Raw genomic sequence first — 17,184 nt, forward strand, 5'->3', positions numbered from 1 at the left:
GGGGTAGTTTTTTTTTGTTATTTTAGATTAGTATACACGTCACAGTTCTGTTGAGAACACCAGCTGGTGTTCAAGTCTGTAATTTTATTCTAAAATGCTTGTAATGCTGCAGGAATGGAAGATACAGAGCAAGAGAAAGCGGGCGAGGTTAGAGAACTGGAAAGAGACATGATTATAGTATAAGCCTATTTTAAATTTATCAGAAGCTGTGTGCACTTTTGTCTTTATAGTCTAACTTTACATTCCAAAAAAACCAAACCCCTGCTGTCTTTGCATTGGGGCTATTATGAAAGTCTATGCACAAAAAACACTGTACATTTTTTTTTACATATAGGATTAATAGTATAGGCATGTAGGTGGCATGATTCGATTAAAAGGCTCTTTACTTTTTTTTTAATGCCAGAAAAATAATCAAAGAGAAATAATAAATAAAAGGTGCTAAAGTTAGCATTAAGAATTCAGTTGTAATATATTGACAAAGTCTGGGAAGTCAAATCCTCAAGCTCTCCTGATACTGACAAGTCTCTGCAAACTATGAAGCAAATACATAAATAACTCAGAAATATGATTGAGACTGTGAAGGCTTTTAAAACTAAAACAACATAATCCAGGTTAACTTTTTTTTTTTTCCTTTAAGACAGTGAATAAATGAATCATCTACACCTGAATAAAACATGTTTAACAGTTGAAAAATTTTAACAACCACAAAAAGGAAAAACTTTAAACAAAGATGAACAAGATTTGATTTTAGGGCACACAAAAGCCCTTTGCAGTAGATTCCAGCAGTGGCATTACTGTTGTGTCTCCTACAGATGCATAAAAGAGAAGCTGAACTCCACATGGACGCGATGACTAATAGGGCAACATAATAGTCACATATAGCGAAATGCCAAACCCTGGAAACCACAATATATCCCACTGCAGAGCTTGCTTTATGTGCTGGAAGCACATAGGAAATAGGTGATTCAGTCACATATTATTCAAAAGCTACTTCATGGCTACAAACTGCTAGTGAACACAAACCTTTTTGTCATGTAACCTTTGAATAATGGGAGAAGCTTTGGGTTTTTATAGTTTTACTCCTTGTATTTAATTTTTTAAATGACAAGGTCACTAAAACTCATGCACGCTGCAAAAAACCTCATGCAGTAGTTAAGGTAAACCATCCAAGCAGTTTTTATTCATTAATATTCATAAATACACACAGCAGCTTCATTAGAGATTTTTCATTTTTTCCTCTTCAGTTTGAACGTGGAGTATTAGGAGAGCCTTTTGCATGTCAAGGTACAGAACACAGAGGTTTCTCCTCTGCACTGCAACCTACATTTACCTGCTAGAAGTAAAAATTAGTTAAGTGGAAATGATTATCATATATATCTTTTCTCTCTTCCTTTTGAATGTACACAATGTAACAAGAGTGACAGACCTGAAATTACAATCACCAAAACAAACCCAAGATAGTAGTTGTCCACTTTCATTGGCAAATACAGCACAGAGGACATTGTCTGCGAAGTGGGATGTCATCAAAGAGGAGGTGGAGGAGGCTCGTTTCCTTTATTACTCTCTTTTAAATTTAGGTTTTCTAAAGCAACATCTAAAGGCATAATATCTACACAGCCCATAGCACCAAAATCGGCAATTTCCCCCCTCTCATCCTCATCTGAGGAGGAACTTTCTTCCCGCATCAAAGTGGACAGTAGAAGCTCTTGAACAAATAGGCTACGGTCTGCCCGTTCGCTTTCCATTGACTGACGCTCTGCTTCTGACATCTTAGGATCATTCAACCTGCACAACAGTGAAGGGAGAGACAAGACAGACAGTTGATAAAAGCCCACTGGGCTGAAGCTATTACACTGCAAGAATGCTCTCATCTGCTGGACTGACACACACTGGAAGGTGTTTGTGACCACAACTTGGGAACCAGTATGTGTATTGCTATCCTGCGCTTTGGAGGCGGACAGATCTGACAATGACTGATATACCTGATCCAACTAAAAAAGACATTTCAAAAACCTTCTGCTTCAAGTCTGCGCAGATTGGATTGATAAAATGGAGAAATTAAATTCTGAATGCAAACAACATGAAAACTTGCACCACTAAATGTAAAATATTCTATTCTACACACTCTCTGAAAGTCTGTAACTGAAAAGTCTGTAAATACCAGCCCCTGGATTATTTCTAAAAGATTTTAATTTATGTCACATACATTTGATCTCTGGAGGTCAGATTTTTGGTAATTTAGGTAAAACTCAGCATGACAGCAATAAATTATTTGATATAAACTTCAAGTTTCTGCCATAGTTTTCCAGCAGACAGAAGCTGAGGAAATGCTGTAGAGGAGAATGTATCACTTGAAGCCAAAAGATGAAAAAAGTAACAGGAACTTTAAAATCCAGAAGGCCTGCATATTACAATGCCTCGAGCATCCCAAGAGAGCTGGAATCACAAAGATGATGGGCCTTTTTTACAGAACCACCCCGGAGTTTAATGTTTTCTAAAGCAGTAGTATTTATTAATGACATCTTTGTTTACTACATTTTTCTTCTATTCTCGCCTAAAATGTAAAAAAATATCTAATGTATATATAAAAAAACCCGGTTACCTACCTTTCATAACGGCTGCTCTTTGAGACGTGTTGCTCATGTCCATTCTATTCTAGCTGTGCATTCGCCCACGTGCGCGGTCGGAGATTTTTGCCTTAGCGGCATCCCTAGGGTTGACTGTGGCATCCCCTTGAGTGCCGCACTCATGCTGCAGTATATCCAGAGCCACTGACCCTATGCGCTCTCAGTTCCTTCTTACCAACAACTCCAACAGAGTGCCAGGAGAGCCGGTAACGGAATGGACATGAGCAACACATCTAGGAGAACAACAGTTACAAAAGGTAGGTAACTGTTTTTTCTTCAAGTGCTTGCTCTTGTCAATTCCATTCTAGGAGACTCACAAGCAGTATCCCTGGTCGCAGGCTCGGAATTCACAAAGCCAGCATTGTCTTGGGCTTGCTGGGTGAGCACACAACGAGACGTAAACATATGGACAGACGACCAGGTAGCGGCCCTGGAGATATCCTGAATCGGCACCTGGGCCAGGAAGGCTGCTGACGAAGCCTGTGCCCTAGTCAAGTGGGCATGCACGGTCGCCGGTGGAGGTATGTTTGCAGGTCATAGCAGTAACGGATGCAGGCTGTGATCCAAGACGAAATCCTCCATGCAGACACTGGGGGACCTTTCATCCTTTCTGCCACCGCAATGAACAACTGTGTTGACTTACGAAATGGCTTGGTCCTGTCAATGTAAAAGGCAAGTAAGTGTCCTCCTGATGTCCAGGGCATGCAATTTGTGCTCCTCTTCCAATTTATGAGGCTTCAGAAAGAAGACAGGGAGAAAAAGTCTTGGCCAGTAAAGAACTGTGAAACTACCTTGTGCAGGAACGCTGGCCGTGGCCACTGCTGGACCCTGTCCTTTTAGGAAACCGCATAGGGTGACTCTGAAGAAAGTGCCCTGATCTCAGAGACCTACAGGCAGATGTTATTGCGACCAGGAAAGAAACTTTTCAGAGGAGGAGGAGAAGGGAGCAGGAAGCTAGAGGCTCGAAGGGAGGACCCATGAGCTGCAAGAGCACAAGATTCAAGTCCCAGGGAATGATGGGATCCCTGACATGCAGGTAGAGACACTCCAGACCTTTCAAAAACTGGACCATCATGTTGTGAGTGAAGACCGATCTGCCCTGGAGCAGAGGCTGGAAGGCCAAAATAGCGGCCAAGTGATCTTTGATCGATGACCGGAACAACCCCTGGAGCCTGAAGTGCAGAAGATGGTCCAGGATCGCCTGCAGCGAGGCCTGCTCAGCCCGGATACTCCAGTCCAAGGCCCAGCCCATGAACCTCTTCCACTTGGCCAGGTCGGTCGCTCTGGTGGAGGGCTTTCTGCTACCCACAAGACCTGTTGGACCCAGACCAAGTATTCCTGTTTTTCCGCATTTGGCCATGTGGAAGTCACGCTGTCAGGTGTAGCGCCGTCAGGTTCGGATGCAGAAGACTGCCATGGTTCTGGGACAGCAGATCTGGCCAGAGAGGCAACTGCTGTGGGGCAGCTACCGAAAGGTCCATCAGTGTGCCGAACCAGTGCTGCTGAGGCCACACGGGAGCTAACAGGATCACCTTCGTTTGTCCTGTTTGATCTTCATAAGGACCTTGTGGATTAGCATCACTGGTGGGAAGGCATACATCAGACCCCCCAACCTCAGGAGCAGAAAGGCATCTGACAGGGAGTCCTTGTTCAATCCCCAGAATGAGCAGAACACGTGGCATTTCCTGTTCTGACAAGATGTGAATAGGTTCACCTGGGGAGTCCCCCACAGCCGGAAGATCACACGTGGGTGGGTAGAATGACCACTCGTGGTGAGATGAGAAGGTCCTGCTGAGGTGATCTGCTACCATGTTCTTGGGCCTGGGCAGATGTGCAGCCACCAGATGGACGGTATGCTGCACACAGAAGTCCCAAAGGCAGAGAGCATCTTGGCAAAGGGCCGATGACCTGGCCCTGGCCCCACCTGTTGATGTAATACATCGCTGTGGTATTGTCTGTCAGGACCTGCACAACTTTGCCCTTCACGTGGGGCAGGAAAGCCAGGCGAAGCACTTTGAGCTCCCTGACGTTTATGTGGAGGGACAGACTGTCCCACGACCAGCAGCCTTGCATGCTGAGCTCGCCTAGGTGGGCTCCCCAACCCAGGTCTGACGCATCAGAAACCAGGGTCAGCGATGTGGACCTCCCTCCAACACAGATTTGGGGCTCAGCTGCCAATCTAGAGATGATTGGATGTGAACCGAAACCCTGATCATCCAGTCTAGATCGTGTCTGTTGGGGATGTACACCAATGCCAACCACGCTTGCAGTGGCTGGAGATGGAGCCAGGCATGCTGGTCCATGTATGTACATGCGGCCATGTGGCCTAACAACTACATGTCAGTGTGAGCAGTGGTGAGTGGGAAGTTTTTCATGTGGGAGATCAAGTCTGATATGGCCTGTAATCGCGCCTCCGGAAGGAAGACTCTGGCTCATGTGGAGTCAAGAACCGCCCCAATGAACTCTATTCGTTGCAGGGACCTTACGGTTGATTTCTTTTCATTTATCAACAGGCCCGGGTCACGACAGGTGGAACAAACAAGATCGAGCCTTCTTTGCTTCTGATCTTGAGACCTGCCCTTTATGCACCAGTTGTCGAGATATGGATAGACCTGAACCCCTCGACACCTGAGGTAAGTGGCCACTGGTGCCATACCTTTTGTAAACACCCTTGGGGAAGATGAGAGACCAAAGGACAACGCTATGACTGGAAATGGTGCCCACCCACCACAAAACGGAAGAATTGTCTGCAACCTTCGAAGATGGAGATATGGAACGTAGTTCTAAACTAAACCCATTTTCCCAATCCAAAATGTTTATCACCTTAACCTTCTCCCTGGCTGTAGATCCTTCAGATCAAGGGCGGCGTACCAATCTCCTGGATCCAAGGAGGGGATGAAGGAGGCTAGGGAGACCATGTGGAACTTCAACTTTTTGAGAGACTTGTTGCTGCAGGTCCAGAATGGGTCTTAGACCCCCCTTCACTTTCAGGATTAGGAAATAACAGGAGTAGAACCCTTTTCCCCTCATGTCCCAGCGGACCTCCTTCACTGCCCCCAGCTGCATGAGGTTCTCGACCACCTGAATGAAGAATTGCTTGTGAGAAGGGTCCCTGAAGAGGGATAGATGGGCATGCGTGCGCGTGTAGGGGCGGCCAAGATTTGCAGGGTGTAGCCCTGAGATACAATCTCTAGCACTCAACGGTCCGAGGTGACCTGTGACCAGGCAGAACAGTAGGGACAAAGACAGTTGAGGAACTGCCCCGAATTCCTGGTCTGAGTCCTAGGGCAGTGAGTCCTTGAATTTACGGAGGGAGTCCCATAAGTTGAAGTACCACGACTGAGTCTGCTCTCACCATGGGGATCTGCACTGAGGAGACAGCCGGCAGGAGGATGAACGGTGCCAGCAATACAGTGACTGGTGCCTTCCTCTAGGCAACCCACGTGGAGAGGGCAGAGACCGTGAGTGTGGTGCCAGTGATGTAGGACGTCCCACAGAAGACAGAGACCTTGGGCATGGAGACAGGGATCGTTGTCTCATCTCCAGAGACCAGTGTCGTTCACCCGCCCTTTGAGGGGTCTTTGCGGCTGGCTTGCCCTCACCAGGAGCCTTTGCTGTGACCTGTGACACACGCGGTGCCGGCAGAGACCTCTGCTCTCTGGGCACCAGGACAGCCTGGGAAGGCTTCGGTACTGCCATCAGTGTGGGTCCTTTACTGCTCCCTGGAGTTGGTGGCAGATCCCTCAGGGGGCAGGAGGCTCCATCAGGTGGGGTCCCCATCTGGCTCCGGTGTGGGCTGTTGGCCTGAATCGGTCCTTTTCCCTTCTTGCTTGGTGCTGGGGAGTCACTCTTCTTCAATCTCTTCTTAGGCAGTGCTGGGGAGCAGCGACGGGCAGAGCCCAGTGCCGCGGGTGTGCTGCGCACCGAGGCTGGGGTGCTTAGGGAAGAGTCTGACCGGGAAGGCTCAGATGTCAGATAGAGAGCAGCCTCCAAGAGGAGGGTTTCCAAACGGATGTCTCGCTCTTTCTGAGCTCTGGGATGAAAGTTCTTACAGATGCAACACTTCTTCACATGTCATTCCCCCAAGCATTTGAGGCAGCTGTTATGGAGGTCACTAACAGGCATAGAAGCCTATTATAGTCAGAGCAGGGCTTAAACCCAAAGACCGGGGCATGCCCCACTGGGGGCGTCCCGCTAGGACTCTAACTACACTATTTAACAACTACTTTTTAACTAACCACTATAAACAAACTATTTACGAAGCCCTAAGGCTCAAAGACTGAAGTAGAAGAACTGCTAGCCCTCACGAGGCAAGGGAAAGAGGTGCTCCAACTACCCACCCCGGGTGGTCAGAACGAACTGAGAGGGCGTAGGGCTTGCGGCGCCTAATATACCGACGCATAGGCGTGGCACTCAAGAGGGCATCACAGCCAACCCGACGGATATCGCTAAGGCAAAAATCTCCAAGGGCCACGCACATTGGCATGCACACATCTGAAATGGAATTGACATAAGCAAGCATTCGAAGAAGAAACACTATTCAACCTCCAGTTAGGATGAAATACCATTTAATGTTAACTTCCAGGTTCTCTTTCTCTATATTAGAGCTCAAACAGACAGGCTGATATAACTGGAAATGCTCTTACGTTCCCGGAAGGAGTAATGTAAACAAGCACAATCAACAGGAAATTATCTATAAAGTAAAATCCCTTTATGCCTCTCAAACTGATGTTAAAGAACTCAAGAAGCAGCGAACAGTGTTAACATGGATACAGCGAGTGGACAAACACTGGTGTTTAAAATGAGATGAAACAAAAATTTTCTGTTTGCATTTATACTGTAGGGATCCAGTCAAAAATTCCACAGCTATACTTCGAGCACTGCAGTGGCTAAGACAACTGTTAGAATCAATTCCTCTACAAAGTCAGCAGAAAATGAATTTTTAAGTGGTAAAAATGGTTGTAAACCTTGTGACTACACAAACCTTTAACTACCCCACAACTGTGTGGAAGAAAAGCAACAAGGTTATGTGAGAGACTGCCTCTCACCTATACCCAGCACGAAAGCTAACTGGATACTCTTGCTGGCAACTTCTTGGGACAGTAGCTTCCAGGAGCAGTAGGAGGGCTCTCTCCATGGCAGTCTGCAAAAGCTGGAAGCTGACTGCAAGCAACATCTGTTTGACTTTAGTTCCTAGGTTGGCTTTTCACTTTAGTCTCATCTTTACTCCTGACAACATGGATTCAGCAATAGCAGTTAAAAGCCATTCACTACGGCTTGCGTTTCTGCACCCAATGTTTTCATTTTGTACCTAAGTGATTAACTGTCATGGAAAATAGCTGATATCAATTACAAACAATAAACTGAACTAAATTAATTACTCTTATAGCATATATATAAATAATATTTAACTTCATTCTAACTTTTTGGGCAGAACAGATGGCGTATAATGCAGTGCAGTTTTACAGGCTATATGAAAAACACTGCATTCAGACCAAGCACTTGCATGTTTAACAGAATAAATATAACTAATGCTCTACTGACGATCATCCATTACTAGCACTAAGTCAAAGTGCAAAATCATTTTGCCAAGATTTCAAGTGTCTACAATTCAGAACTCTGTGGTACCTAAAGATCTGCTGAACACTAGCGTATGCATTTTGCATGATCACCTATTGGCTAAACAAATTATGTTGGGCATTGGCAACTGGGGGGATATGGGACATTAAGCTGCAATTAAATACCCCAACTAGGCATGGCACTTAAGCATGTGCTTAACTTTAAGCATATGAGTAGTCCTATTGAACTTAATGCAACAATTTATGGGCTTAAAGTTAGCTACATGCTTAAGCACCTTGTCAAATCAGGGTCAAGAATAGGGTTAGTGCATGTAATAAAAGTAATCGGAATACATTTTTAGAATGAGTTACCTTGTAAGAAGAAACTGAGAGTTCTGGATAGCCTGCTGACTATTTTCTGTGTTGGATGTGTTGGTTGTTGCTGTAGATTGTGTAATAGTGGTGGTGACACTGCTCGTATTGGTGCGTCTGGTTGCGTTGCGTGCTGTCTCCAGCTGTTGTCGTGCTGCCTGTGCGTGTTGTCGTTCTAACTGCAGTTGCATCTGCAACTGCTGTAACTGAGAAGCGGAAGGGCCAGAGGAATTGAGCTGTCCTCCTGCAGAACGCCTCACGCCTGATAACTGAGATAAAAGCTCTGCAAAGAGGAGAAAAGTACTACAGTGAAATTTGCTTAAATTAATACTAACAAATGAGAGTACAAGTATTTCCTGTGCATCAATCTCCCCATCTCTTATTTCTTTTAAAATACTTCATCATTATCTATGTCAGAGGTGGGCAAACTGTGGCCTGCGGGCCACAACCGGGCTGCGGGACCGTCCTGCCTGGCCCTTGAGCTTCCCGCCAGGGAGGCTAGTCCAGCCCCACCCCGGCTGTCCCCCTCCCCCGCAGCCACGTGGGCAGCGCTCTGGGCAGCAGGGCTGCGCGCTCCTGCAGGGCAGTGCGTCTGGCTCTGGCCAGGCATCGCGGCTGCCAGACATGTTGCTCTGAGCGGCATAGTAAGGGGGCCAGGGGGCAGTCAGGGGACAGGGCGTGGTTGGATAGGTGTGGGAGTCCCAGGGGACCTGTCAGAGGGCAGTTGGTTGGGGCGGAGGTTTTGGGGGGATGAAGGGGGCGCGGCGGTCAGGTGACAGGGAGCAGGAGGGGGTTGGATAGGCATGGGAGTCCAGAGGGGCCTGGATCGAGGGTGGTGCTGGGGGAGGTGTTAGGGGCAGGGAGTCCCAGGAGTGGACGGTCAGGGAACAAGGAGCTGGGAGGGCTGGATGGGTCGGAGGTTCTGAGGGGGGCAGTGCCAGGCTGTTTCAGGGGCACCGCCTTCCCTATCCAGCCCTCCATACAGTTTTGCAACCCTAATGTGGCCCTCAGGCCAAAAAGTTTGCCCACCCCTGATCTAGCTCAAACTGCCAGATGGGCACATAGTGCTTTACAAAACACTTAAGACACATTCCATTCCCCAAGATCAAAGCATCATTTATACTATTAATTTCTTTATTAGGATGAAGCAATTCAGTCTGAATCATTTGAACAGTAAAAAGAAAGGGCATCTCCTAGACTGGATTGACTACAAGGTGATATCTTCAGTTGCTAGCTCCCTAAAGTGTTATCTTCTAGGCAAAATGGCTGTTGCCTCAGCAACCATTTCCATTTTGTCTTTTCATAGGTGCTCTCCTCCCGCCCCCCGGCTCACTATCTCCATGCTATACACAAGGGAAGGTGTACTGTAGAAAAAAAAAATGACACTACTGACACTTCTGTCAATTAGTTTTGGGGAATATTCAATTCAGAACATAGATTTCCACCATACCGTACATTGTGTAATTTCTGTTGGGTTCACAAGATAGACAGTAAACTAGTTTTCCCTGAATTTGGATAAATAATATACTTACATTTGCCTGGCAGGTGTTAGTATGACTTCCCTCATACTGGCCTGATAAAGATGCCTACTGCTACAAGAGCAGTAAAGATCTGCCTAGATAAAGACATGTCTGGCTTTGGACAGGGCTAATATAGACTTGTTCAGTTTTAGGGGGATCAGAGTGGGAACTGTGGTGAGTTTTGCCTGTACGAAAAAGTATTTCAAAAATAAACAGTGTAAGAAGAAATACTGCCCATATGTTATGGTAGAACCTATCTGCATTCAAAAAGCTTGTGGGAAGCGTTAATTTGTTGTGTTTTGTTTGGGGAGGGAGGAGGGGAAATTTTGTCTTTTGCATACAATTATCCCTCTGAAATATTTATACATTTGTATTAGTCCCACAAAGGTTTTGGTAGTTGGAAGCAAGTGGCATGACTGAAACAAGGGGACTCTCCAAACTCATGAGGGTGGCTCCAAGCAACTAAATCCTGGACTCGATTCACTTAATTTTAACATTGCTATTTTTAAATGTACCCATTTTGCTATGGAAATGTGGTTACAAAAACAAAGCCCTTAATTCTTGAAACAGAATAATTGCATTTCAGGTTTTTTGTTTTTTCCCCCCAAGTAACTTCTAATGCCCTTTCATATTACAGGTCAATTTTCTTCCATCTTTCTTTACTGTATTGTCCAGGAGAGGGACATACATTTCTGGAAAGAAAATCTAAGACTGGGGGTGTGTTGGGGTTAACCCTGTAATGATAACCCAGGCTGGGAAGAGCCAGAGTGTAACCCAAGTGTAGTTGGCAGGCTGCAGTTACACACACACACTCGGGGTGTGATTTGCATGCTGGAAGGCTGTTTGTGAGCAGCCCAGGTGGGAGCTACTTCAGCAAGGCACCCAAGGCTGCATGGCTGGGGTGACACTGCTGCTCATTAGTCTGGATTGTACCCTAGTATGTCACTATCTCATTATAGACAAGTTTTCCCCACCCCCAGAATCATACAAGTGGAAAAATAATACTTAAAGGGTATCCATGTACACCCTAAAAATCCACAAATTAATATTTGGAACTTGAAAATAAGAGACTTTCCTCTCCCAAACTGTTTTGACCAGAAGCTGCCACAAATGCTTACAATTACAACAGACCATCTTTGTAAGTGCTTGGTAATCTTTTAAAATTTATATTAAAATTAGCAAGTCTGCCATTCAGTCTGCAGTCTGAATGCAAACAGAAGACATTTCGTAATGTTTATCAATAATATCAAAATGTAGCTCATTTAATCTTGATTAACGCTGAAGTATAGCGTTTTTGTGTGGAGTAAAGATTCAGATACCTAATCTTCCCCATGAGTAATTCTATACATGTGACAAATACACATTAGAAGCACTGAGGTAGATAATGGATTTTGAGAACACTGTTCACTTTTAAAATATATAACAATGCATGCAGGTAGGCTGTCCGAGGGGACTGGACCAGAGACCTTTGGAATGTAAAGGACCAGAGTTTTTAGATTCAGAGATCCTCGATTCAATCCTTCTGTACAATTCAATCAATGGCTTGTTACTGAACTTTTAGTAAACTACTTTTTAAGACTGATAGATTTGGAAGCATCACCTCATATGACAACCTGTTTTTAACTTTCAACTTTACCTTGGAAGAAGGCACATTGCTATCAATAAAATCTTCTCATTTGGGGGAAGGGAGAGAATTTCTGGTCCTAGCGCGTGCTCATGCATACAAGCACACACAAATACACACACAATAAATATGGACAAGCAGAGCAACCATTCTCTTGGATTTTGTCACTGAGTGTGGAGAAAAACTCTAAAGGGAAAATAAGGAATTATGACTCTTACCAGCTATAGGATCCATAGCTTCCCTATTGCTTGGAGAATATGAACTCTGCGAAGATGAAAGCCCACCAGTGGAACTGCTAGTAAAGTGCATGTTTGATCTACGTGCGCGAGGGCCTCCCAACCCCCGGCCTGGGTGAAACATTCTACGCACATGCCGAACACCGCTGGACTCATCATAACCAAACAGTTAAGAAAATACCAAACTGTGATAGAGTGTTAAATGTGAGAGCTTAACCAGTAGAATGGGCTGTGGGGATGGTGCACTGTATTCTTTGTACAAGTATAAAACAACTCAATCTTAACTATGCAACCAGAGCCTGTAGTGCCATAGTACATGGAACTCAAGACTTCTATAGTTATTTGCACCAAGCTTCACTATTATTCTCACATTCACTATCAGTTCCTCCTTGTCTGCAGGGAATCCTCCCTGAGACTTCTTATTTGCTAGATCATAAAGGTATTTTCTAGATAATTTAAGAACCTCTGTTGATTGTTTCGCTATATTTAGTACTCAGCAGATGCATGGGAAGTTACAATCCCCAAGTTCTGGATACTGAGTACCGAACATTGATCCAAGAAACTTTCTGGCTGCAGCGGGGAGTGGGGAGCTGAGAACCTGAAGGGTGTGGGCAATTGGGCTCCTGGCACAGAGCTGCATTTGGAGCTGAGAGCCCAGGCTCTCAGCCCCCTCCCCCCGCCCTTAAGTAGGTGGAAACGCTACTGGTGAGGATGCACACCACTGACAGAAGGCGGGTAGTGTGGACACAAACCGCTGCAGTAATTACCTATGTTAGGTCGACTTAAGTTTCTAGCATAGACACTCAGTGCAAGCTTGAAAGTTTGTTTCTCTCACCAATAGAAGTTGGTCCTATAAAAGATATTACCTCACCCACCTTGTCTCTCTAATAGCCTAGGACCAACACAGCTACAACACCACTACATATAAAGTCTATATTAAACACAGCCCTATACTAAAGATCCTCCAGATGATACAGGTGTCCAATAAGGGATTCAGAGTGCAAACAGGAGCCATGGATTTCACATGCTTGCTTTTTGGTGACAAAAGGCACAATATTTTGGGAATTAGCCTTCGATGTAAACTGATAACACTCTAAAGCTCAGATCTGTATCTTAACTCTCCCAGAGCCCACAGGTGTTAAGAGCGCATGCTCAGATACAAGTGTAGCAAAGTAATATCAGGACATCACACAGCAGTGTTTTAATAGCTCCTTGAATTTGATAGCTGTCCTCCCTCTTTTCCACTGCAAACTGCTTGAAGAAATAGATGTTTCTCCTCAATGACCCTCTCTCCCAAACCCTTAGTTATTGAGCAATAAAGAAAGGGAACCCAATGCTCCAGTAAGCCTCCATAATGCTCCCCAAGCTGTTGTGGGTGTAAGTGCATCATAAGGCAGTATGAGCTTCCATCTTTAATTTTCTTAATGTCTAACACCTTCCATATCAGATATGGACTATTAGTTTAGAAACCAAAATATTTATTTTGTAATGGTTAGCACTGCAACTTTATCTTAGTATCTTAAAAGCAAGCTCTGATTTTTCTGGCTCTTCTTCGCTGCTAGTAAAAAATATTCTTTAATTGAACAGTTTCATCAATATGTGAGGCAGCCTCAAATACTCTTTAGATCAGCTGGGGGGGGGAGGGGGTGGGAGGGAGCGGAGAGGCGAAAGAAGAATATCAAAGATGTACATTCTAATTCAATCCCTTAATCACCACAATAAGAAGTTAACTTCAATGTGCAACTGGGACCATTTAAATGCTAACACTATAGGAAATCAAATAAAATCACAACGGAATTTCAACTATCATCTCAAAACACCATCTACTCTCCTTCAGAATGAGAAACTTTTGATAGTTTTTAGAAAGAATACCTAACCTGGAAAAATGGATAAGTGACATAAATTCACTCTTTAAAAGACATTTAATAATCACGTTTTAATTGAGAGAGATAGAAACATTTTATGATAATATATTATAAATGCTTTAATCCTATTATCAGCAATTATTCTATGTGGGTTTCACTGTATAGAGTAATTATAATGAACTCTCAATATGCTGTAGGAAGTTGCCCAGCAAAAAATTTAAATTAGAACAAAATTATCACATTAATTGATGCAAAAGAAAATAAATAGAAATATGTTTCTACAGAGCAGTATGTATTGAGAGCCATTTCAGCTCTTCAGTCAGCAGAACAGGATAAATCCTTACAATCTATATCCAAGCTAATGAAAAATCAGCCCAAAGTTACAAGGAATCTCCTGTTAACTTCTCTAATTATCATAAAAATGCCATCAATGAAAGTATCCCATTTAAAATGGCAGTATATAGCTGAAGTAAAAGTTTTAAAAGTCACTCATCAAAACCAACCCACAACAACCCCTCAAAAAATTGTTTATGGTATAAACTGATTCATCATGTTTGGTGTGTAATTATCTGCTATGTACTGGTGCATTTATATTACTGCTTTGGACCAGTGGTTTTCAACATGTGGTACGCAGACCTCTGGGGGTCCACAGACTATGTCTAAGATTTCCAAAGCGGTCTGCACCCCCATTTGAAATTTTTTAGGGCTCCACAAATAAAAAAGGTTGAAAACCACTGCTTTAGACAGATACTGTCAGCAGGCAACTTTATTTGCATCTATTTGTTGGTTTTCAAAAACACTAGCAACTTAGGTATTTTATTAGTAGTACAATGAATTATGACATTTGGTTCTACAGTAACTTTTTCATATACTGGTTTTCCAACAACTAAAACTAAATGGCAGTTCTAAGAGGCTAGTGGAATTAAAATGCCACAACCTGCTTGTAAAATTAAAACAAGTAGTTAATATTATATGTCATACAATCCTGCCTTTTTTACTTGACTTGAGAAAGGATATTAAATCTCTAGGAGCTCTGTGTTCCAGTGTAAGATGTGCTGCAAAGTCATCTGTGACATGATTAGGATCCCCTCCAGGTAACGCTGCACATATTGGACAAATCTGAAATGACAAAGTCAGAAAAACAAGTTTAACAACTTCACAAAACAACAACATGCATTCATCGTTCTGGGCTGATCTCTTAACAATTAGAAATTACTATGTTTTAATAATCAAATTCTAATGCTGCATATTTGTAGTCACAGGTAAAAAGTAGTTTAAAAAAAGTGTTCAAGAAGAACTATTAGCTTAACTAGTTTTTTTAAAAATCAATACTGTCTTCCCGTCTTACTTATGTTTTTAGTAACACCCTGGAAACCCAAAGTGAAATTTATTTTCAAATCAGATTTGTAACTCTCTGGTTTTACAATTTGTCTTAATATGCTAATTTCTATGCAGATAGAGAGGGTCTGTTTACACATGTTGCTAACAGCTCACATGCACCAAACATGGTGACATCATCTTATTCATTCTTTGCTCTTAAAAGCCAGAGGCACACTCTCACATACATTCTATATGTAGACTGAGAAGAGAACTACTCCGAAAGTGAATATTTGATAGTATCTGAACAAGCTGCCTCCCATAACAACATTTAGAGAGTCCAAGGATCTTCAAACTATCTATTCTAGACTCCCCCATCCCAATTTTTTCCCCACCATTGCAGCAACAGTGGAAATATTAGCATGTCCACACACCAGACACAAGTATTTTACTGTGATTGATTGGGTGGGGAAACCCCAGGCTGCATACCATGTCTTGTCTACATGAGTGCTCCCACCATTGCTACCAAGGGTGGTACATCAATGGTGTTAGCAACCGTGGGAAATTTTAGGTAGAAAGTAGTCAAGTGTAGACAGACTTTTTAAGGCAGACCTGAGTTTCTCATGGAAATCATGAGAAACAAAAACCACGATGCAGGCCTCATACATACAACTGGCACAAGTCCACTTTTACACCTTTGCAGGTCACCTTAAATCATCAGTCTCATGTTTTACACCTGCTGAATGCATACATTTAAGAGGAAAATAAAGATTCAAAAATAGACCAGATCAAATTGCTCCTAGTGCAGGGATTCTAAAAAACAATTAAAAAATAATAAATTTAAGTTGACTGTTTCCAGGGCTTTAAATCAGAGCTTTGCTTTTGGGCTACATATATCAACCAGCTTATGTCTAGACTGGATTGCTCACCTTCATGCTGTTGCATAAGTGGTTGTGCTCAGGGAAGCACAATTAATGGGGGGAGGGGGGGAGGGGAACAACACGGGAGGAGGGGAGAGAGGGGGTTTAAACAAAAACTACTTTGGAAAATACAAAACTGCTTCAATAAAAACAGCATGAAGCTGCCCCAGTAGCTTGACTGTAATTATGCAGACCGACTATTTTTACAAGTAGTAAAAGGGGCGGCGGGAAGGGGGAGGGGGCAGGGTAACAGGATAGCTGAAGAGCAGGAATCCCCTGGAACTCTTCCAGCAAGGCGCAATGGAGCACGTATATCTTCAACACCAAGGGAAAGGTTTTTACTCTTCATACTTCCTAGTCCTCAAGAAGATGGGAGGTTAGAAACCTATCCTTGATCTCCACAATCTCAACCACTTTATTTGCAAAATGTGATTTTGCATTGTCACTCTTGAATAATCGCATCCCTGGAGAAAGACACATGGTTTATAGCTCTCAATATGAATCACAGGACTGGAAGGGACATTGAGAGGTCATTTAGTCTAGTCCCCTGCGCTCATGGCAGGACTAAGTATTAAGTAGACCATCCCTGACAGGTGTTTGTCTAACCTGTTCTTAAAAACCGCCAATGACGGAGATTCTACAACCTCCCTAGGCAATTTATTCCAGTGCTTAGCCACCCTGACAGGAAGTTTTTCCTAATGTCTATCCTAAACATCCCTCGCTGCAATTTAAGCCTATTGCTTCTTGTCCTTGTTCTTCTCCCTCCTCTTTGTAACAACCTCTTATGTATTTGAAAACTGTTATGGCCCCTCTCAGTCTTCTCTTTTCCAGACTAAGCAAACCCAGTTTTTTCAATCTTCCCTCATAGGTCATGTTTTCTAGACCTTGAATCATTTTTGTTGCTCTTCTCTGGACTTCCTCCAATTTGTCCACATCCTTCCTGAAATGTGGTGCCCAAAACTGGACACAATACTCCAGTTGAGGCCTAATCAGCACAGAGTAGAGCGGAAAAATTACTTCTCGTGTCTTACCTACAACACTCCTGCTAATACATCCCAGAATGAAGTTAGCACTTTTTGTTTTTTTGCAACAGTGTTACACTGTTGACTCATACTTAGTTTGTGATCCACTATGACCCCCAGATC

The 17,184-nt window shown here is 43.6% G+C and overlaps 1 protein-coding gene across 1 annotated transcript in view; it reads right to left on the reverse strand.

The window, feature by feature from the left end:
* Positions 1–1,152: 1,152 nt before the first annotated feature.
* KCMF1 (potassium channel modulatory factor 1) overlaps positions 1,153–17,184 on the reverse strand; it is a 68,261-nt gene continuing 52,229 nt past the window's right edge. Inside the window, exons 4-7 of the mRNA XM_084628663.1 lie at positions 14,820–14,921; positions 11,920–12,094; positions 8,558–8,840; positions 1,153–1,785 (exon numbers count right to left, since the gene is read on the reverse strand). Coding sequence (XP_084484789.1) covers positions 1,524–1,785; positions 8,558–8,840; positions 11,920–12,094; positions 14,820–14,921 — 822 coding nt within the window. The 3' untranslated portion in view covers positions 1,153–1,523. The remainder of the gene's footprint in view (positions 1,786–8,557; positions 8,841–11,919; positions 12,095–14,819; positions 14,922–17,184) is intronic.

This window comes from Lepidochelys olivacea (genome assembly GCF_965140295.1).
Source record: "Lepidochelys olivacea isolate rLepOli2 genome assembly, chromosome: 5".
Lineage (NCBI taxonomy): Eukaryota > Metazoa > Chordata > Testudines > Cheloniidae > Lepidochelys > Lepidochelys olivacea.